This window comes from Herpailurus yagouaroundi, unplaced genomic scaffold, assembly GCF_014898765.1.
Source record: "Herpailurus yagouaroundi ecotype Mexico unplaced genomic scaffold, PumYag 140, whole genome shotgun sequence".
Lineage (NCBI taxonomy): Eukaryota > Metazoa > Chordata > Mammalia > Carnivora > Felidae > Herpailurus > Herpailurus yagouaroundi.
The window spans coordinates 11,460,757-11,482,582 of record NW_024412395.1 but is presented as its reverse complement, the minus strand read 5'-3'; the positions used below and the strand labels follow the sequence as shown (position 1 = coordinate 11,482,582).

Sequence of the window (21,826 nt, the reverse complement as noted above, 5' to 3'; positions counted from 1 at the left end):
GAATAGAATTCAAATAAATTTTCATTGTCCCACTGCACAAAGCTAAGCTTAGGCGAATCCTAATTTGTTATTCATTCTTCTTGTTTAATTCATAATTTGATGCTAAACGTGGTGACACAGCAGTGTCTCACAAATTCGATTGCATCTGTCCTCAGATACATTTCTTGCAACTACGCAAGGTGTGTGTTTTATACTACAAATGGTTTTAAGCTTACAGATGTGCAGCATAAAGCGAGAGTGAGGAAGTTATTTTTTCTACACACAGGGAGCCAATGCTAATTTCCTTCTAAACTCACTTTTTACTTTGTTTATTCTTTTGTCCACTTTTGTTTTCCATTCGGGCTAATTGTGCTTCGCCGTCCTTCCCGAACCCTTACGTGAGGCAGAAATTCATCCTGACAAACGTTTTGGGTTTAACACGAGTGCCTGCCTCCACTGGGTAAGTGCCGTAGATATAATAAGGCTTTTGCAAAATATTCCACAACCTGATTTTTAATTTACTGCATCATCAGCTACTTTTATGATAATATTTAATCTACTGAAACAAAACCAGCCTTAGGGGGAAAAAGGCAAAGAAACAACAACAGCAAAGAGAAAGAGAGTTTATTTTTAGCACCCCGTCCTCAAGTAAGGTGGCTGGTAGGAACAGAAAGAACTTCACCTAAGGGCACCAATTCTCTCTCTTTTTCCCTTCTCACTGTCTTTCTTCCTCCTTTCCGTTTGTTTTTTCCTCTCCTTTTTTTTTTTCTCCCAAGCATTAGACTCCAGGAAAGAAACAGTCCCCCCCCCCCCCCCCAGAAAAAATGTATAGCGTGATGAATTGTGTAAATGTGGTCACCCGTGGCCCAGATGTGCAAAACCCTGAAGTAAAAAGGCGTTTAGCGAGTGCGTCACTTCACGAGGTCAAGTTTGGAAAATCTGGCCCAGGTGCCCCCAGTGCCCGGCCACGATGGTGATAATGTCATTATTCGTAAGTCAGGAACATCGGGAAGAGAGATAATAAAATGCCTCAAAATTCAGCGGGCTGCATTCACCTAGGCACTTCAGACCTTTTATTCCAGGGCCCCTTGGTTTAGACCCAACTCAGATGAGAGAAATCTGGGGTGTCTATTTCCTATGTCTGTGAAAACAGATTTCCCGGGAACGAAACACCCTAGTGGGAGACAGCTGAGCCTCTTACAGTGCAGACGAAAACACTCAGGCAAAAAAAAAAAAAAAAAAACACACACACACACACACAAAACTGTGCCCTAAAGATGCAAACCGTAATGGAAACGGAGCCAAGCCAACGGCCCCCTCCCCGAAAGGAACTGCTTCCCCATCTTAAGGGGAGCCCTCTGCCAAGCCTCCGCATTTATAAGCACTGGCCCGGATCCGGCCACGCAGAGCCAGGAGGACGGGCCCTTCCTGAGTGGGAAGACATTACTGGAAGTTTCTGCCTGCGTCTTTGGGAGAAACTGGTCCTTTCCAGGAGCGCTGCGCTGGCGGCTCCCGGTTCGGCAGCGTAGGAAATGTCACTGGAGCGTGAGCTGTGGCAACGGCGTGAGCGTGTACATGCCCGCACGTAGCCTTGCCTCCGCGAGCAGCTGTGGCCGCTTCCAAGTGTAAGGCGAGCTCAGGGTGAAAGAGGCCAACAAACCCGCATCTGAGGGGGCTGCCGGTCGTGGACCGCTGTGAGAGCAAGTTCAGGTTCTGGAAGCGTGTTTCCCTGGAAATGATGGGGAAGTTTCCTTGAAGCTCGGTAATTAGCTTGTGCGAAAGCTCTCTCCGACTCACCTCCCTACCCTGATTCTTACTATCATGAATTTTGCATCATTCTGCGCACAATAATGCACATAAAATTAAATAAACAATTTAATTAATTTAATTAAAATTAAATATTAAACATATTGTGTATAAGGAACCTGCGCCTTTGATTTAATTGGGCAGGAGTACCCAAAGCAGTTTGGGTAACAGCAGAAAATAATTAAAACCAACAAGTACGTTAGCCTCTGGGTACAAGAAATAGTTGGGAGCCTCCTCTTGAGAAAGGTTTATTTAATTAAAATTAAACTAATCTTTGGAAAACATTTGATAAGCATTTCATAATACAAATCATAATCCAAAAAATGAGGCTCAGCCTGGCTCTCCACAATACAGGAAAAATCATGTTAAATAATTTATCTCCGGCGGTAGCTACTTTTCTCCTTGACATACACACACAAACACACAGGCACGCGCAGTAATTCAACAGACAACATGTTTGCTAGGTTCGAATTCTAGGTAACATTTGATTCTTCCAGAATCTAGACAAACATTAGCAAAGCGCATTCAGCATCATACGTCCATAGCGAGAACTGAGGAGACTTAGTGCTTGCTTTTAAACCGAGTGTGGATTTTCAGAACCAGCCAGCCCCATCGAAACACATTTTCATGAATTTACTTTAAAGGAAAATGCAAATGTTTTGACAAGTGCATATCTTGGTCAGTGCTAATATAGCCCTCAAACACAGAAAGAGCTGGGTCCTGCCCTGCCCTGCGACATCCTCAGATACATTTAATCCATGAGACATGCAGGTTCGTGCTCCTTACCAGGAGAGCAAGACCATTTATATCCCCACTTGTTTCCTCCAGTTGGTGTGCCTAGATCTGTTACTCAGTTGCAGATCATTAGATAAGACTAGACACAGACCACAAAAGAGACAGCAGCCAGGCCCACGCGCGTGCCTCCCCAGTGACTCTTCCCAGGGCCTGACCTGCCGGGACCCCCAGACATCCATAGTCTTTAGCAAACCAAGGCCTACTTTGACACCTATGGCCTGAGCAGGAATATCATTACAATTTGTTTCGTGGTCCAATTTCAAAGTTCCTGAATGCATGCAGTTTGGCTGACAAGTGCCTATGGGCATAACTCTGAGCCTAACTCATGTAAATTCCAATTGTCTACCTCTCACACATCCCGCACCCCTCAAGGAGGAAAAATCAAAGTTAGACCATGCATTTCCTCAAACGCTTTTCACTTCTATTTCAGTATATATCATAACTTAGTCTACCAGAGGAGTTAAGATAGTTTCTTATATTCTAATAATTCATAACGGATAAAGCAATTAGATGCACCTCAAAGCTCTGCGAGGCGTATATAACACTGTATTTTGTTCTGTTGTTACAGCAAAAGATTTTCTGTATGTATCCTGACACCAAGTCATAGTCTTCAGTGGTCATATGTCTCCAAAAACTCACTGTGGACTGTAACATGCCCACAGGTGTCATGCACACTGAAGAATACGGATCAAAGCTTAGTCCTGCCTATACCGAGGTTATTTTGTAGTGTCTTTTTTGCTCTGTAAAGAAATCTCCAGCAATGTAAAGCACGCTATTTCATAAGCAGTAATTCATAATGGCAACTAATAATTATTCCTGTAAATATCAAGCATTCCTCAAAAAATTCAGCAAAGCTTTTAACCGCTTCTCTGTTTGGTTCAACTTTTCTTTGATCAGAAGAACAAAGTACCTTCGGAGACTTCCAGTTGGGCCCAGAGACACAGCGATCCAAAGGGTGGCCTGCCTACTGCCAGACGTAAATTCAAAAACAAAAACAAAAATGAAACACAACCAAAAAACTTGGAGATCTGGCAGAGCTAAGAAGGATGCCAGCAAAAGATCCTAGAGCGATCTCCAGTTCAATTAACTCTTTCACATAATTATCGGAAAAGGGTGTTTAACCCTCTAGAAAACACCCAACTGAGAGCCTGGTGCGGCCCTGACTTCCTCCGGCCAGGACCACAGCTGCAGAGGGCTTCTCCTCTGCCATCCAGGGTTTGTCAATGGTGTCCTTTATTTGCATGTCAATCCTTTTACATGATTAATATGTATTTATTGACCAGGAGGCCTTCCCAACCTAGGACAAAGGGAGACCGGCAGTCCCCTTTTATAGGGCAGCCATAACTTTCCGAGCAAGACGGACAATTGTGCACGGAAATAATTCTCTTCCAGAGAGAAAGCTCCCACCATTCAGACACACGGAGTGATAGAAAGAAAACAGTCCAAATGGAGTGCCCAAAGCTCAAGGGCACCCCCCCGCTCCTTTCCCCATAAAGTCATTGTCGGCATTTCCTACCACTTCAGCTGGGGGGTAAGGACAGGCACTTGGAGGACAAAAATGACCCCCGGCCCAGGAGTCTGGCTGGCTCCTCCCCCTCATGAAGGCCTCTGCCCGGAGTTACCTGTGGGGAGGGACCTGCCTTCTTCACAACATGACTCTAGAAATGGAAGGAAACTGCATCCAACCCGTCCCCTGACTTGGTACCTCATGAATCTTTTATCCACTCAAATACACGTCACATTTCCCAGATTGACATGTGCAGTTTTATTTATTAAATGGCAAACTCCATTTTTTAAAAAAAGAGCAGCCTTAGGTCTACCGTGAAAGATGCCCAGAAATCCTCTCCCCCTGTAATCTCTCCACTCCCTCCCACACAGGAAAATAAAGCAACAACAGATTCGACGGACAAACCGTGGCCTAAACTTCCCTTTTCGCTCTGGCATCTGCCTGTTGGAATGCCAGAGATGAGATTCTAAGTAAGTTTAGAAAAACAGTGCAGAGACTGTGATGACCCATTTGTCCTGATGCCAAAGATAAGGAGGCAGATCATCCGAGGAGGCTCTTTCCGTCTTGACCGCAGTGGTTCTGGAACTGACTCTGTTTGGTCATTGGCATCCCACCTCTGTGCAAATTAAATTCTTGGCCCCACAGAGAGGCTGGCATCACACTATCTAGGGTTCCCAAGGAAAAATACACAGAACCATCTCTTTCTTTTATAAAGGTCTTTAACTGTAGAAATTAATAAGAAGAAAAAAGGAAGTTTTCCTTTAAGTTGTAGCAGTTCAAGTGCAGCCTCTATGTAGGTACCATAACCTCTCGGAGGAAACACACATACACACACACGGGCCTAGGATTTGAGTTCCAAACCTGAACACCAATGAGACATGAGTCACCTTTCAGTTCAAAGGCCCCCTCTTGACTCCTCCCCCTGGGGTTCAACATCCTCCAACTTTATGAAAGGTATTTGCTAGGGGTAAATTCACTTGATTTCAAAAGGGAATTAGTTCTGGAGTGCCAGTCCCTCCCCCCGCCCCCACCTCAATCTGTCCCCTTCCTACACCCTGTGAAACTCCAGGAAGTTGGGGGCACGCGGTACACTTTGAGGGAAGCCAGGCCACAGGCCTGCTCTCCATCCACAGTCTGGTCTGGGCAAGGTGAGGAAAGCAGTTTAAAGAGCCACATTGCTGTTTGTTTGGCTTCAACCAACTCCCATTTCACCGTGTCGTTTTTACTCAAACCAGTTTACATGTATAGACTGTGCCTAAAAGAATCCAAGAGAGAGCACCAGAATTCCAAGAATGTAAACTTCCAGGACAAGGCCTGCAATGGTGAGCTCACCGCAAGCTGTTGCACACAAAATGGCCCCAGTAAGACGTTTCAAATTTCTGCCCACGCTTTGCCCATTCAGAAATGCGGCGCTTCCGATGCAGAAAGTATTTTCCTGAATGTTACCGAAACTAGCCCTGGGGCCATCTCACTCATGCCCCTCCGGCTTCAGCCACTTCCCTTGACAACCAGCACGCAGTGTCACCCTGCAGCCCAGCCCTAAATGCCCAGTTCCAGACCCAAGGCCACACTTGAGATCGCTCTGTGCCAACGCCATCCCCAGAAAGACCCATCTGAAATGGAGGCACACGTAGCAGCAAAAAGCAAATACAAGGACAAGGAGAAGTATCAAGGAAAAGCACACCTAACCTCTAAATTCTGTAAATCCATGGTATATTCCACTCATCTCAACACATGCTGTGTGGCTGAACTAGGGAAGCAATCTTTTCTTTTCCTGAAGCTACGGACATAACAAACGAAGGCCAGGTGCACCTTAACCTGACTTTTGTTTTTTATTCTACGGATCATAAGTTCAGCTAAGTTAACCCACCAAAAAAGGTCCCAGAGGGATTGTCTCTGACGTCGCTAAAGTTAAGAGATGGGCTCCGGTTATGTTTTGCCCTACGCCAAACACCTGGGCATAGCCTTCAGGAGCCCATTTGGCTAATCTGAAAATCTGGGCTACACCACACCACAGGCACCTGGACCGTGAGAAATCCTTCCCGCTGGTGCCCACTTTGTTGCACCCCAGATGTTCAGTTTAGGCCAGGCCAAGTGACTGAATAATTGATCAGGACACAGCAGAAGGTTTTCCTTCTGATGTTTGTCATCATTAGCCTCCAACCTCTGTTCACTAAGGAATACCTCATGGGGCGCCTGGGTGGCGCAGTCGGTTAAGCGTCCGACTTCAGCCAGGTCACGATCTCGCGGTCCGGGAGTTCGAGCCCCGCGTCGGGCTGTGGGCTGATGGCTCAGAGCCTGGAGCCTGTTTCCGATTCTGTGTCTCCCTCTCTCTCTGCCCCTCCCCCGTTCATGCTCTGTCTCTCTCTGTCCCAAAATTAAACGTTGAAAAAAAAAAAAAAAAAAGGAATACCTCGTGTTTTAAGTTTTCAGTTTACTGACCACCACCTCAGGCATTTTCTGGGGTGGTGGTGGGGGGGGGGGGCGGGGGGAGGGGGGCAGGGGGGAAACCAAAACAACCCAAAAAGCCCTCTAGATTTGAAAGAAGGTTTGAATACCCCTCAACACCTCAACTCTCTCTTTGGCCCCCCTCCTCACCTAATTTTGCAAGCCATTAATCCAGAATGGGCAGGCAGCAGAGCATTTTGGTATTTGCTTTCGCATTGAAGTGACTGAGTAATTAATGAAAGTTGGCAACTGTTCATGCAAGCCGCAAGCCCACTTTCCTCCTTTCCTGACTCAGTGCTGTGCGTTCACATACACTTCAAGTGGCACCCCGCCTCCTGCCCCACCTAGGGAGCCCCACTTTCCTTCACTGCATCAGCAGAAGCTCCCAGGCTCTGTGGGGTGACCTGACTCCCAAAATCCATTTCCAACTGCCCCTCTTCGCCACTGAGGACCTCTGTGGTGTATCATCCTCTATCAAGGGCAGAAAAGGCACCTACATAGGCCTGACTCCCTTGCAAGCTGTCGACAACTCACTAACTGTATAATAAGGGAAACTACATTGTTTTCAGCCTGGTCCACTGATACCAGAGGGCAAATCTCACTCTCACACTTCCAAGGGCTATCTTCTTAAAACATGAAAAACAAAACAAAACAAAACAAAAAAACAAACAACAAAAACAAAAACAAACAAACAAAAACCACAGGCCCCCTCTGAAACAAAAGCCCCACTTTTGCTTTCCCTGCAACCTGTGAGCCTTGTAAGGTGAGAGGAAGAGGGGCTGGCCCCTCCCGGTTATCCACACCCCCCCCCCCAAACAATAGGTTTTGTGTTAGAGGGGCTCCCAGTGTGGGATGGCCGGAATGTGGAGACGCCACTGTGTTGGAGTTAATAACACAGTGTCACAAAGGAATTTAAGCCTGAACTTCGGGAAATTCTCCTTGGAGAAGCTTATACTTTTCCCTCTTCAAACTTTCCTGCTCTGTCTCCAAAGAATAAGGACCCTCTGTCACTTTTCTCCTGGAGGCCATTATACTTCCTTCCAACTGTCCATTGTGAAATGACCAAAGGATCCCTGATTACGGAGGACACAACCACCAGGTCGCCAGGTGAGGTTTGTATATCGAAGGTTAAAAAGCTCTGGATCCATTTCTAAAATGACCCACCCTTTCCAGAAGGACTTGCCTTCTGGGGCTGTGCATATGTACCAAAATAAAACCGTGGGCAGAGAGCCATCATGATGGACAGAGCCACTTGACCAAGCATGGAGAAGGTCACAAAGGCTGGTGTAAGGCTGAAATGTGAATGTGAATGGGGCCAGGAAGTGGCCCAAGGGTCTCCCGGTTCTCTCCTGCAGTGCGCCCCCAAATTCCACTGTCAATAGGAAATGACAGGGAAATGCAGTAGCGAGGGTGACCAGCATCTACTGCTTGGGCATAGATTCAATTCCTCACAGGTCTTCAGGCATAACACCCTGGACTCCCCACCCCGGCTTCCCCGGGTCCCAAATCTCTCAGCTCTCAAGTCAAGGGGTTGTTGCCAGGTCTCTATCCCAAGCAGCCAGCGAGTGACTGCCGCAAGGGGCCCCAGCAAAGCAGCTCTTCCCTTTCCCAGGTAAGCCCACTGCAGGCGCTTTCCCGGAAGCGTCTCACAGCCAAGTGAGCTTGTGAACACGGAGACGGCTGAGGATCCGAGACAAGGAGCTCGCTCACTCGGTTTTTCCCGGGCCGTGTTTGCCATTTGCGGGAATAAATGAAGCATCGGTAATCTCCATAAAAGAGCTTTCACGCTTCATTCTCTGAAACTAAGTTGGGGCTTAGACGGAAAGGAAAAAAGGGACTTTTAATTTAAAGTAATGATCATCAACACTCTGGCTCTGGAGGGTCTCGAGGGGAGAAGGGGGTTCCCCACCCCACCCGGGGAAGCTGGAGGGAGGGCCGAGCCCCAGCCTGCCCGGTCTGGAATTGCTGGGATTGGTGGGCCAAATCCAAACGCGGGCAGCTCTCCTAGGAGGAAGGCAGCGATACCAACAAAGATACCTGAGGTGACTGAGGGGGTGCGGGAGCCTAGGGAGGAAGGGATCCAGCCTCGTCCTCCCTGAGAAAGGCAAATGAGCAGATTCGATGGAGACCTCGGCTTTGCCTTGGGCCACCACTGGGAGCAGCGGTGTCTTCTTCCCTGGCACTTCTCGCAGGAACGTCAGCCGTCAGCCGTGGTGGTGCCTCCCTGGTTACTTTCACTTGGCGGCTGCTTCTGTTTGGGGCCAAAGTTTGCACGCTGGGGTGCCCAGAACACAGTACCTCCTTTCCCGACCCCGGTACTCCCAGGTCCTGCTGGGTGGGAGGGCCCCAAAAGTTTTATTCCCCTTGGGGAACTTTGTTTACTTTAGCTGAATACAAGTGACCTCCCTTGGGAGACCGTATACTCCAATCTCCCCCCCTCCCTCAACACTCCCCCAGGACCCCGGGCGCCTCACTTCCTTGCCATTGGCAAACCAACCAGCACTAGACATGAACCGCCAGTGAAATCGGCCCTGCCAAGGCATTTTAGACAACAGATAAAGAACGCAAGGCCTGGTGATAGGGGAACTGGGTCCAGCCGTTCTCTCTGGGGTCTACATCCCCAGTCGCCATGGCTTCCGCCTAATGAGGACACAGCACCAGGAAGGAGCCCAAAATGAGGAGGCCAGAGGTGAAAGCCTGAGCTCCGTCGGCAGCTGGGAGCAGAAGTGGGAAATCGAGCGAAGGATCGGATCGAAGGATGCTTCCCAGCTAGGCCGAGGCCTGTCTCGCGCCCTCATCGCCCGGCCTCGCCCTTCTGGAAGCTCTAGCGAGGCCTGGGCGGACGCCGCCCAGAGAAGACGCAGAGCGAGGGCAATTTGGCGCCGCTGGTTTTAAAGAAATTCCAAGTAAACAGTGAACCCGAGCGGGAAACCACAGCTGTGCATAGGCAAGCGACTTGGCCAAATTATCTCCAGAAAAGGAGAGGGAAGGTGGGCAAATGTCTGAGCCCTGAAGGTGCTCGCTTTGTTGACGGAGGAGGCAGCAGGGGACTGGGCTGCTACTGCAACTTTTTCTCTGCCCAAAAATGGATCCCGCATGGGGGATTTCGGAGGGCGCTCACCTAGTCCGGGAAAATTCAGCTGGTGGCCCTTCTGGGGCCAGGTCCTCCCCAACCACGCACGGAGGAGGCCGCCGCCGAGCCCTCTGACGCCAGGGCCTTCGGGCGGGCCAAGGGCGCGCAGGGCGCTGAGCCGGCGGGTCGAGCCAGCGAGGGCTTGGACTCCCCGTGGTGTGTGTGCGCGCAAGCGCTCCTCGTCTAACCGTTCAGGACAAGTTGAAGCAACATAAAGTCGGATCTCCCAGCCTTGAGGTCCACCCCTCCTCCTTCTTGGTTTGACCCCAGGCCGGGGCCGCTCGGAGCCACGGCGTGTGCAGCCAAGATTGCAAGCCGCTGCGCGTTACTGCCAGGGGAAGGGCGCCGCCCCCACCCCCCACCCCCCCCCACCCCGCCACCAGCGGCCACGACTCGGGAGCCATCGAGTCAAGGAGGGGCAGGGATGACCGGAGAACCCTGAGGGGCAGCCTGGCCGCCTCCAAGGTCAGCGCTGGTCCCCTGAGCCGGCCTGGGGAGGGGGGGGGGGGCAGGAAGGTCGGGGACGCGCCAGCCTCCCTAGGAGCAGCGGGGAGCAAACTTGGGGGCTGGGCCCCGGGGAGAGGAGAGGCGGAAGGCGGGGAGCCCAAGGGACCCCGGGCACACCCGCAGCGGAGGCCGAGTCCGAGCGGCCGGAGAGATTGGCCGCAGGAGGATGGCCTCCGCAGCAGAAAACGGAAAGCTTGGAGCAGAGGACGTGGAGGCACTCGGGGGCTGGGAAGCCCATAGAAAATGACAGAAAGAAACGCGAACCCGGCCTAGACGCAAATCGAAACTGCACAAAGAACAGTCACTTGGGAGAACCCGGGGGCGGGGGCGGGGGAGAGATGCGGCCTGTGCGCGAGTCCCTGTCGCCTGCTTAGGAGGTCGGGCGCGAGGACCGGACCGGGCCGGAGTGGCCCTTCTCTTGGCGTCCCCAACGAGCGGAGAGGCACGAGCCAGGGCACGAGCTGGGAGGCAGAAATGGGGTTTCTCGGTGCCCGAGGGATCGCGAGCCCCAGAGGCGGTCCCCGTCTCCAACACGCCACTCGACAGAGGGTGCTCGGGGCGGTCGGGGCCTGCGGCCTGGGTCGCGCTGACCGGAAGTGCATCTGCGAAGTGTCCTCTGGGCAGGGCACTGGCCGCCGGGCCGGGCTGGGACAAGGACAAAGTCGGAGTCGCCCGGCTGGGGCGGGACGCTTCGGCCCACCAGCCTGGGCGCAGGTGGGAGAGGAAGGGGGGAAGCAGACCCCGCTGATTGTGGAGGGCGGGGACCCTCTGGATGGGGAAAAGACGGAACCCCCAGGAACTCCATCTGAGACCCGGGTGGAGTGCGGTGTGAGAGCAGGAATTCAACCCTGACTTGACTAACTTGAGGGGAAGTACAGGGTCGGGGGTGGGGGCTGAGAGCCACTCCTTCTTGAGAGTCCAAAAGACAGAGACTAGCCCTGAACCCAAGTCTGCGCCTCTCCCTACCATGTGCCAAGCTCTCTGTATGCTGGAGACTTGATACTGAGCCTGTTGCCAAGGCGAGTCAGCCTGGCAGTTTACGATGCATTATTACAGTGTAAGTTTTAATGTGGTTTGGTGTGACTGTGGCAAGACGACCCCGGACCTCACTTTTCTCATCCGTAAAACGGGGATGGTAACATCCCACTCAAAGAAGTGCGTGCGGCTGAATTAAATAAATTATGCCAAATAGCTAGCAGTGTGCGCTGGCAAGTAAATTATGCTTATGTTATTATCCATTTCAAACTTCTGGAAGTGTCTTCTGAATTGCCTTCATCCTGTCCAATGGACAAGTCCCGCCAGTGGAAGTGAAGGGGAGAGGAGGACAGGGTGAGCTCCGCTGAGGTGGTTTCTGGGACTTGCTTTGTCTTCTTCAGCACATACATTACCTTCAGCTTGGACGACATTGCAACTATTACAGGTTGCTTCTCCCCAGCCCCCTGGAGGCCGCCAAGCAGCAGCAGAGGTTTGTGGTCAAGTTTCCCGTTGTGTAGGCTTTATCAGATGGCAGAACTGTGGGTCTTTCTGCGGAGTTCGTTGGCCTCCGTCAGGGCTCTAGCCCACTCTCGCAGCGTTTGTGGCCAAATTTTAAATATTCGTGGGCCCCTCTCTTCCTGCGACTCCTTCCGTCTTGCCCCCCAGGGGTCTCCCACCCCTCTGCGCTTGAAACTATGTCCCTCTGGCGCCTGCTGGACACATCTTCAGACCTCTAGAAGGATGAGTGCACCCTGAGGAAGCTTCCAAACACCCAATGGTGTGCTTGGGGGGGGGGGGGGGGGGGGGAGCAGGGAGGAATCCACTAGTGGCTGTTAGTCCCCTAAAGCTTTCTTGAGTTTTACCCCCTCCCCCAGCAGAGTCGAGGAGGGGGATGTTGGTGCCCATCACCTCCCTCTACACAACACTCCTACTGCCTCTTCCCACCCCACCACTCCATCCCACATCATTCCCGCTGCCAACAGCTGATTCTAGAGTGAAAGATCCCAGTTCTCGGTTCAGGGTATGATGTGCATACCTATACACCCACAGTAAATCCTGCTTTTTACAGACTCACCTATACCCGGAGTCTGCCATTACTGAGGCTGAAATCTCCCCAAATGTCCCCAAAGCAACCCACTCCCACATCTGTGGAGAGAATTCCAGAGTCCCATCTCCAGAGTGACACCTCAGCGGGGGAAAGGCTGCATTTAGAAGGAAATTCAAGGGGCAAATATGGCCCAGGACTTACTAAGCTCTCTGAAAAATCTGCTTTTCGAAACCTCCCTGCCTGAGGCTGGCCATTCCCCCAGGAGATGCACCTGGGAAGGTGCAGGGGACATCGTAAGGATGGAGAGAGTTGTACTAAGTGTGCCTTGTGTCTGAGCCCAGAGCCACCCGGACCCAGCAGCCTCCAGGGCAAGAGAAGGGGCCACCCCACCACTCCCCTGGCTGCCCTGACTCCAGTCTTCCTGGCCCCCACCCAACCAACCCACCCACCTCCACCCCAGTTCTTCCTGGGGGCCTCCACGGAAGGGGCAAGCAGGTACGTCCCAGGCTTGGAAACAACGCCCTGTCCCTGTACAGGCTAGACGGGAAGCCCAAGAGCTAGGGCATGCAGATATGTATTGCACAGTGCTATGTGTACTCCTGGACCATGCGTGAATGTGTGCCAGAAGCTTCTACACAGGCAACGTCCCTGTGCTTGTGGGGAACACACCTCTATAGCTCAGCCCATTTAACATTTTTTTGGTATATGTGCACATATTTTACACACATGCGCATATATAGGCATAGATAAATGTATGCACCTGCTCTTTTGTGTGCAGAAGCGTGTGCATGCATGCAGAGCGGCTATCTGTGCTTCAACACTGCCCACTCAGTGGCACACGGGGAAGAACACTGGACTCAGGGGAAAGCTGGGGGGGGGGGGCGAGGGCCGGTTTCCTCTCCCTTGCTTTTGAAAGAGGTACTTACTCTCTCAGGACTTCCCCCCACCCCTCCTCCACGCTCCCTCAACCCCCAACTTCCCCAACCACCCCACCCCTGCCTGTGCAATGCAACCTTTTTATTCAAGAATCCCTGAGGACCCCCTCCAACAACGGGACTTCATTAAAAGACTGGCCTAAAGCATTTGGGGGAGGAGTGGGGTTGGCAGGGTCCCCAGCCCTGTCCCTCTCCACAAGTTGCCACAGGAGTGTAACCCTCTCACCTGAGTTCAAAGTGAGAGAAGAACGAGTTCGCTGGTGGGGGTGGGGGGAGGAGGACACACGGCCACCTCCCCATGGAGAGGTGAGGCAAAGCTAAGGGAGGGCTGCTGCCCGCTGCCCTGCCCTGCCCCTCCCACCCCCTGCGCACGTTGGTGCACACCGGAAGGCAGTTTTTTTTGTCAGAGGAATGGGTTTTCTCCAACACAAAAAAGAAAATCTAGGCTAAGCCCTGGAGGGACTGAGGAGCACACCTGAGAACCGCAGTGGACACCTGGACACAGGACAAGGAATTTGAACAGGGCCTCTCCAACCGTGGCCTTGGCCTCTGGCCTCCAGGAGTCAGCCAAGCCTCACCCCTGCCCCTGCAACCAGGCTTTTTCCTGAGGGCATTGGATGGGGGAGGGGGGGTGGCAGCAAGTTGGGATGGGGAGAGACTAGGACACAGTGACCTCCCTGGTGATCATACCTCTGGAAGTGCTGTCATAGGTCACAGGGCTGTGGGGGCCAGGTTGGGGGGCAGGCTAGCAGACCACTCCTTCTCTGTGCCCTGGGAAACCCAGCCTAGGGAGCCAGAGAGCTGGGCACACATGCACACACTCACAAACACCAGTCAGTACTGGCATCCATATACCCAAAACACACACTTCCATCTCCCAAGCTGAGGCACAACTACCCAATACCGTCCCGTGCCAATACCCCACCACACACAGGACAACCCACAAACATATAAGCTTGCCCAGACACACAAGGCAGCCCCCCACACCCAAATATCCCCTCCTCCATCCACAGCCTCCCCCTGACCCTACTGAAGGAACAAGACTTTTGAGCAAGAAAACAGAGACCTTTGCCCCCAGAAAGAGCCAGGGATCAATACTGTTTAGACTCGGCTAGTGTGTATTTCCTTCTGGGCTGAGGAAGATTTAAGTTTATGGTTCAATCCGCTCATTTTTTTTTTTTTTAAAAGGTAGAAAATGAGGAAGTTGGGATAGCACACGCCAGTATTTATTTCGATGCAACTTCAGACTTTAATACACAGGCGGCTCACTAAAGCCAGCCCCATAAATCAGAGAAATCAATGCCTGCTTATGATTATTATTACTTTCTTTTTTTAGAGGGGGAACAAGAAAGAGAACTGACCAAAGTCCTCTTCCTCTCTCCTCAGCCCCAATCAGGAAGAAAGGAAATGAGGACGGAGGAAGGCAAGAAGGTGGGAAGGTCAAGGCCTTGGCCAGGTTCCCGAGGTAAAGTCAGGTGCTAAGAGTAGATATGACACAGAAGACGACACACAGCCACGGACAAGGCACGGAACAAATATTTAAATTCTCCGAGCTTCGGTTTCCTCCACCGGACAAAGAAAATTCTCTTTGCCCATAATGGTTGGAAGATAAAAGGAGATATGGGCAAGAAATCAAATTACATAATAATGACACATCCATAGACTTCACTAATACAATCCTGGGGAGGGGTAACCACCTCGTCCCTCTCCCCCAAGGTTAAGGGGAAGAGCTCTTAGCTTTGACCTCCTGAGAGTGCCGAAATGGAGCCTTAAGGAATAGGATCCTTTCTGGAGTTGTTGCTTGCATTGGCCTCTACCCCAGCCGCTAGATCTGGTGGTCTTGAAGTGGCCTCGGGACCCCCAGGACCACCATGAAGAAGGATGCAGAAAGGGTAGCCTCGTTTCCAGGCACTCGAAGGAGAAGGTTCTCGACGGAGCAGGGCGCCCCCAACACCACTTCTGGATGTGGCTAGATGTTCTGAGCTACCTGGAGGAGAGGGGGAGGACCGTGGGCTCCAAGTCTCTGACCCTCTAACCTGAAGCCTTGGAAAGTTTGAAGATCCCAGGCCCCCTTCCCCACCAAGGAAGGCAAAGGATGTACCTCCAACCCCCATAAAACCATGCATCTGGGCCACCCCAGGGAAGGGCCCAGGCCTCTGCTTCGAATTCTTCACTCAAGGATTGACTGAGCACCCAGTATGTGCAGAGATGAGTCTCCACACCCCAAGAAGGCGTGAAGGGGGTAAGAGGAAAAAGATTTACTGCAACAAAGTTGGGAGTCCATGGCAATACCACATCTACTCTCCAACTCCAGGCCACTGAACCTCAAGCCCCCAAACCCTCGAGCAAGGACTCGGAGCCGGCTCAGCACTGTCACCTCCCCAGACAGAGGCCCAAATCAGCGGGAAGATTTTCAAGGAAAAAGGCAGAACGACGCCACTCTCACTTCTCACAAAATCAATCCTACAAAAACAACAGGAAAGAAACCCAAGGGAAGAACACAGAAACAGAGTTCCCATGCAGACCCTAAGCCCCGTAAACATACCTGCAAGCATTCTGGTGTGCAAACACAAACGACCACACGAACACACGCCATGAGCTCACAAACATCCAAGTGTGCATCCAATTACAGAGCAACGAACACTCAGCGAGCACAATAGTCACACATGCAGGGACACACAAGACCAGGTAGGTACCTATATGCACCTGTGTTTGCACATGATCACATACGCACACAAGCTCGCCAGGACACCTACACATCTAGCCACACACAGGTACATGCACACATATTTCAGAAGACAGGAAGGAGGAGGAAAGGAGAATTTATCATTAAAAACACAAATCCTGGACAAAAAGATGATACCTCTTGAGGAGGGGCCTCTGGTTCCTCCCCCTAGTCCCTGAATATAGGGGGCCCAGTGCCTGCCCAGGAGGATAGGCCCCAGGGCGAAGGGGCAAGAGTGCAGACATTTCCCTCTGGGACGTCCACGTGTCCTAAGGGTCCTGGAGGCTTGTGTCTGCGCCCCCCTCAGTCAGGAAGCAAGCCTTTGTTGGCATTCTGAGAGTGACCCCGCTTAGGTTTGGGGTTTGGACGAGGCAGGCTTGTGCCCACTTGGGAGATGGCTCAAAGTGATCCCAGCAGCAATGTGCTGCTGCTTTGCATAGCGTCCCAGGATCCGGGCCTCTTCTCCCTGGGCTATAGGAGACCGTGAGATCCGCCCGGAGAGGCTCCTTGTGCGGCCCTGGCCCCGCCGCTTCGCCTACAGAATCGCTTCTCCGAACTAAGAGCAGTGAAGACCAGGCGGCAGAGAGGCTAGGCCCAGAGGCCAGGCTGAAGAGCCGCTGGCCCTGGTGGGCAGCTTAGCTGGAGGCAGCCCCTCACCTCTGCCCCGCCTTGGGAAGGCCTTCTGCTTCCGGAGGGAAAAACGTCAAGCAAAGCCCGCACCAGGCTGGGAGGGGGACGGGAGGGAAGAAAAGGGCAAGGTGCAGGCCAGAGCGAGGAGCGGAGCAGGTCGAACAAGAGGAGGCCAAAGCCAGGTTGGTCCTGGCCCCGAACCCGGGAGCGGCCCGACAGCCCCAGCAGTGTTTCCGGAGTCAGGACTGAGGTTTCGCCTTTCTGGCTCCCTTGGACGCCATTGGAGACCAGGCGTGGGCCTCCAGACCCTCCAGACCCTCTAGACCCGGATCCGCCCGGATCTGGGCCGCCTCTACCACCGCGCGCTCGTCTGGCCCCCGGGATTCGTTGCGCGCTGGTGGGAAGGCCGGCCGGCCGGTGTGTGCGCGGTGCGCGCGGGAGCCCTGCGCCCGCGCCCTTCCCGAACCCGCAAGGAGGAGGGCCGCCAGCGGCTCGTGAGCACAGTGAACACTTTATTTCAGACTACAGGTTTCTGAACATAATAAAATCTTTGGCTTGTAGCGGCGGTTCAGTCTCGCAGTCTGTGGGGTCGTATTTCTCAACGAGTCTCCGGAAAACGAAAGGGGAGCAGGACAGACAGACCGACAGATGGGGCTTGGGAGGTGGGGGGGGGGGAGAGGCGAAGGGCAGACACGCGAGGAAACACACTCTCACGCACACAAAGAAAAGTCCCAGAGAAACGAGGGCCAGCGATGCGGGGCGGGAGGCACCGGAGAAGCAACAACATTCAAAAGAAAAAAGGCAACGAAAACGAAACTGGGCCGGGGGCAGCGAGGCGGAGGTGGGGGATAAAATAATTATAATAATTATAATAATTATAACAATAATAATAAAGGAGATTAATAAAAAGTCCAGCAAATAGAGATCGCTACACATATTTCTTTTCCTTACCTGAAATTAAATATATACAAGGTCGTAAGCGGTTTGGCTAGATAGAGCTTTAAGGAGTTCGCAGTTTCGCCCCTTACACCGTGAATAGAGAATAGATCTTATTTTTCGATAGCACCTGTCCGAGTCTTTCTCCCTTTTTAAAAATGTTTCGTTCAAACGTGACTCTCCATTCTGAGAAACTCTCTCTGTCTCTCTCTCTCTCTCTCTCTCTCTCTCTCTTCCCCGTTGCTCCCTCCCTCCTGTGCGCGGATTCTTTCTCCCCCGGCGTGGGGCCGGCGAGGCGGCGGTGGCGGTGGCGGTGGCGGTGGCGGTGCCAGGAGGGGGCGCGGGCGCGGCGGCCGGACCGCGCGGCCCCAGCCGGCGGCGGCTACTCGCTCTCGTCTTTGTCCTGGACCGTGGTGGTGGAGTGGTTGTACAGTCCCTGCGCCATGAGGTGCAGCGCCAGGCCGTTCTTGATGCCTGTGGCTTTCTTGATCTTGGCGCGCTTGTTCTGGAACCAGATCTTGATCTGGGACTCGTTGAGGCTGAGCTCCTGGGCCAGGGTCTGCCGCCGCTGCTCCGTGATGTAGCGGTTCGCCTGGAACTCCGCCTTGAGTCTCTGCAGCTGCTCGGCCGTGAACGCCGTCCGCGGCCGCTTGTCCTCCTTCTCGTTCTTCTTCTTCTTCAGCTTCCTGGTGCGCGGACCTGCAGCGGCGGAGAGGGCCGGGTGGGGGTGGGGACGGAGGGCAGAGGGGAGGGGGTAGAGGGCAGAGGAAGCCGTGAGAATTGCTGGGCCGAGCGGGGATCGCGCCCTGCGCTTCCGGGGGCGTTTGCGGAGGCCCTGCGGCGCCCCCGGCTCCCTCCCGCCGGCTAGCCCCTAGATCAATCCATCGCCTGGCTGCTGGGGTCGCCGAGTTCCCTTCTGGGGGGGCGCCAGACGGGCCGCGGAGGAAAAACTGGCCGAGGTTGTCTGTACACCCCACACCCGAATTCGGAACCAGAGAGCCGCGTGCCAGGCTTAAATCCCATAATCCAAGATGGAGACACATTTGGAGCCCCATCCGGTGGATCCCAGACTTGGAGGTCAGGGGCCTGCTGTCTTCACAGCCCTGGAATAAAAAGAGTCTCAAGACTGGACCAGTGAAGACACTAGGGCAGGACTGCCCTGAGGGAATTGCCAGCCTGCAAACTAATCCTCCCTTCCTCCTCAAGGAGCCACCTACACCCAGCACGGACAATAAGACCCCATCTGCTTGTGGCTATTGACCCCAGAAAATAAGGGGATAAGAAGGGGACTTGGAGGGGCTTGCCTAGATCCAAAGTCTTTGGTGTATGTTCTCTCCACGTCTCCTTTCTCTTTGGCCTAACGGAAGCCCTTTCTAGAATCCCAGGGAGACACTGACCACCCCGTTCTCTGAAGAGAGGGAAAAGGCATTCACCCGGTTGCATGTCTTGCCCACATGGCCCTGGCCCCCAGGGTTCTCCGCTTTGCCCCTTGGATGGTGCCAGTGAGAAAGCGAGAACCCTCCCCACTCCTCCACCCGGCTCTCTCTTTTGAACACATAAGCTACAGTTTCAGGATTGAAAAATCCTGGATTAACAAAAACAGACCAGATATGCTTTCCCTGCCCATCTTAAGACATTTGCAAAGAGACTACATCCCTCTTGACCCCATCCATGAGCAAAATATGGGCAGAGGGACAGAGACAGAGGGAGAATACTGCCAGAATTTTGTGCTTCGCCCCTACGACGAATATGGGAAGAGGCCCCAACAAACCTCCCCCCCCCCCCAAGAAGGTGAAATCTCTCCCAAAATCTGGTCTGGGAAGAGAGCTGCTATGGAGCCCAGCCCTGAGAGAGAAGGGGGAAAGAGGAGGCAGCCTTTAAAGCCTGCACCTCAGTCTATCAGCCTCACACCCAAGTCTTCAGGCACTTACTTGGTGGGCCCTGTCCTGATTATGGGAGCTTACTGAGCCAAGCTAAGTCCCTGTTGGGCCTTTTAATATCTGAAACTGTCTGGAAAGAATGGTCCTCACCGGAGTCTCCAAACCTAGCAACAGAGGGGCAAGCTGGGCTGCTGGCTCCTGGGGCAGGCCAGCGCCTGGGGTCACCAGCTGTCCTATGACCAAAGAGTCCAGGCCTGGCTAACTGCAGCGACTCAGGTCTGGGTTGAGGTTCATCTCCCTGAACTGCCCATGCAGGAGGAGCCAGTACCCTGCCTCCCCAGGCCCGTAAGAAGGAAAGCGGCCAAGAACAAAGGCAAGGCCCACTCCTAAGCTCTGTGCAGAGAGGACTAAGAGGTAGGGTGGGGAGGGAGGACGGCCTCAGTTTGGATTAGTAATTAGCTGAGCGGGTAGAGGGATTGCCCAGGAAATGTGCACATCTCCAGAAAGGCCCCGCTGCGCGTTGTGCGTCCGGGATGTTGTTAAGAGTGCTGTTGTGTACGTGTGTGCAGAGGCACGGACACTTGTAATAAAATCGTAGCCTCCTGGCCAGCCTGAGCCGCACAGCCTGACAGCTCAATCACTCTATCCATCAGGCGAGTCAATCAAAGCAGCTTTTCGGAGGTTCAGGGAGTCCGACGTGTCAATAACGGGGCTCGAGATGGCGGGGGCTGATAGCGCGCATCGATCCGCGCCCGGCCGGCAACCGTGGGGGAGGCTAGACACCAGCCGGAGTAGAGCGGCGCACCGCTACGCTGTGCCCGGCCTCCTGCCGGACCGGGTGCCCGGAACGCCAATTGTAGGCCAGAACCCCTGCCGCCCTCCTCGCAGTGCCCACCCGCCTCCCTGGTGCTGCCGTCCCGGGAGGCGGGCAGGCCCCAGCCTCCTCTCCCGGGGCCTTGGGTTGTCCCAGCGCGGGTCTCCTCGGCTTCGGGTTCTCCTAGCGCAAGGGACAGGCGGAAAAAGGGCCGAAGGAAACCAACCTACGGCTGGCGGAAATCTGCTAACTGGCAGATACGGGGAAGAAAGGAGTGGAAGAAGGAAGGGGCAGAGTCGGGAGGATGTCCGAGCCCGTGGCACGGAGAAGCTGCCCAGGAGGCTGTCAATCATGTCCTGTGCCCCCGCGGCCTGGCCCGAGCCTGACCGGTCTCCTCTCCTCTCCCACTGTCTGTGAGCGCTAGAGAACCAGGAGCCACGGGCTCTCGGCACGGACCGTTTTGGCAACCGTCTTTCCCTGGATTCTACCCACCCGGGTCAGACTCTCTTCCCTACCCGGCCTGGGGAAGAAGAGACAGCGATCAGAGGCTTTTCTCTCTCTTTCTGTGTGTCCTCAAATCTATCTCGATGTAAAGAAACTGTCCCCAGAAAATACAGAGATGGTGTTTGCGTGTGTAAGAACACAAGGCGATGATTTCTCTGATCAGAGCCTTGCTGGATTTCGGCCTCCTCCGGACCTGGCTGGCGGGATTTCAGACCCAGATCACTAGGCCCACCTTCCCGCCGGCTCTAAACATCTCTCTCCCTGGAACAAAATCAATGACTGACTGTGTCTTTCCTAAGAATAATAAAGGTAAAACACAAAGAAGGCCCCAGGGGCTCGGACTTCAAAACCAAAGGATCGAGCTTCTCGGGCCAGGAGCTGTAGCCTCTCCAGTGGTGGCCGCAGAGGCCAGGAGCGCTGGACTGGGGGCACACCCGGCTGGGACTGTGGCGGGGGTGAGGAGGAGGAAGCAGGCGTGAGAGGAGAGAGCGCCGGAGGCCGAGTTTGCTCCCCCCCGGCACGGTGGCGGCTGAGAGTTCTGGGGACAAGGCGCAGCCGGGATTGGGTACTCACCGGAGGATGGACGATCCGAGTAACGCGTGCAGTACACCCAGGCCGGCCAAACGAGGGGCTGCTGCGAGTCAGTTTTGACCACGGGCCCGCCGTTGGCTGAGCCCATAAGCAGGATGGCGGGGTTGCCGTGCTCCGGGTACTTGGCACCCGGCGCACCAGGGCTCCCTCCGCCGCCTCCACTGCCGCCGCCGCTGTCCGAAGGCTTGGCCGCCGCTGCCGCCGCCGCCGCTGCCACGGCTGCCGCCGCCGCCGCCGCCGCCGCGGGATTCCCGGCTTTGGACGCACCCGCACCGCCGCCGGCGGCTGGCGGAGAGCCGTCGGGTGGGCCACAGTTCACGTCCGGGGCGCACAGGAGCGAGGCGGCGCCTGGCGCCCGTGTGCCCAGCGGGTGGACAGGGTCTCTACCTGCGCCGGTCTGGCCTCGGTCACGCTCGACCCGGCCTCCTCCTGCGCCTCCTCCGGCCGCCGCCGCCACCAGGAGCTGCGGCGGCGGCTGCTCTTTTTTGCAGCCGAAGTCCGGCCTCAGGATGTTGTCGATGAAAAAGTTGGTGGTGCGGTGCAGCTGGGCCGCGGGCTGCGGCTGGTGAGCAGGCGCCGCGAGATGCTGCGGCGGCGGCGGCGGCGGCGGGGG

General features: G+C 54.0%; 1 protein-coding gene and 3 long non-coding RNA genes across 5 annotated transcripts in view; 2 read left to right on the top strand and 2 right to left on the bottom strand.

Moving 5' to 3' along the window:
* LOC121030447 (uncharacterized) overlaps positions 1 to 9,746 on the bottom strand; it is a 78,840-nt gene extending 69,094 nt beyond the window's left edge. Inside the window, exon 1 of the long non-coding RNA XR_005790203.1 lies at positions 9,657 to 9,746. This is a non-coding gene — a long non-coding RNA (uncharacterized LOC121030447). The remainder of the gene's footprint in view (positions 1 to 9,656) is intronic.
* Positions 9,747 to 10,050: 304 nt separating this feature from the next.
* LOC121030446 (uncharacterized) lies at positions 10,051 to 17,053 on the top strand. Of its 2 annotated transcripts, none has more exons than XR_005790202.1 (3): positions 10,051 to 10,133; positions 11,431 to 11,640; positions 14,520 to 17,053. It is a non-coding gene; the product is annotated as an uncharacterized LOC121030446 (long non-coding RNA). The 2 variants fall into 2 exon arrangements; XR_005790201.1 differs by having other exon boundaries at positions 10,057 to 10,133; positions 10,550 to 11,640.
* Positions 16,981 to 21,826, bottom strand: part of EN1 (engrailed homeobox 1) — a 6,049-nt gene continuing 1,203 nt past the window's right edge. The window contains exons 2-3 of the mRNA XM_040474874.1: positions 21,196 to 21,826; positions 16,981 to 18,123 (exon numbers count right to left, since the gene is read on the bottom strand). The exon at positions 21,196 to 21,826 is cut by the window's right edge and continues 22 nt beyond it. Of these exons, the coding sequence (XP_040330808.1) occupies positions 17,807 to 18,123; positions 21,196 to 21,826 (948 nt within the window). The 3' untranslated portion in view covers positions 16,981 to 17,806. The remainder of the gene's footprint in view (positions 18,124 to 21,195) is intronic.
* Positions 21,696 to 21,826, top strand: part of LOC121030448 (uncharacterized) — a 10,741-nt gene continuing 10,610 nt past the window's right edge. The window contains exon 1 of the long non-coding RNA XR_005790204.1: positions 21,696 to 21,778. This is a non-coding gene — a long non-coding RNA (uncharacterized LOC121030448). The remainder of the gene's footprint in view (positions 21,779 to 21,826) is intronic.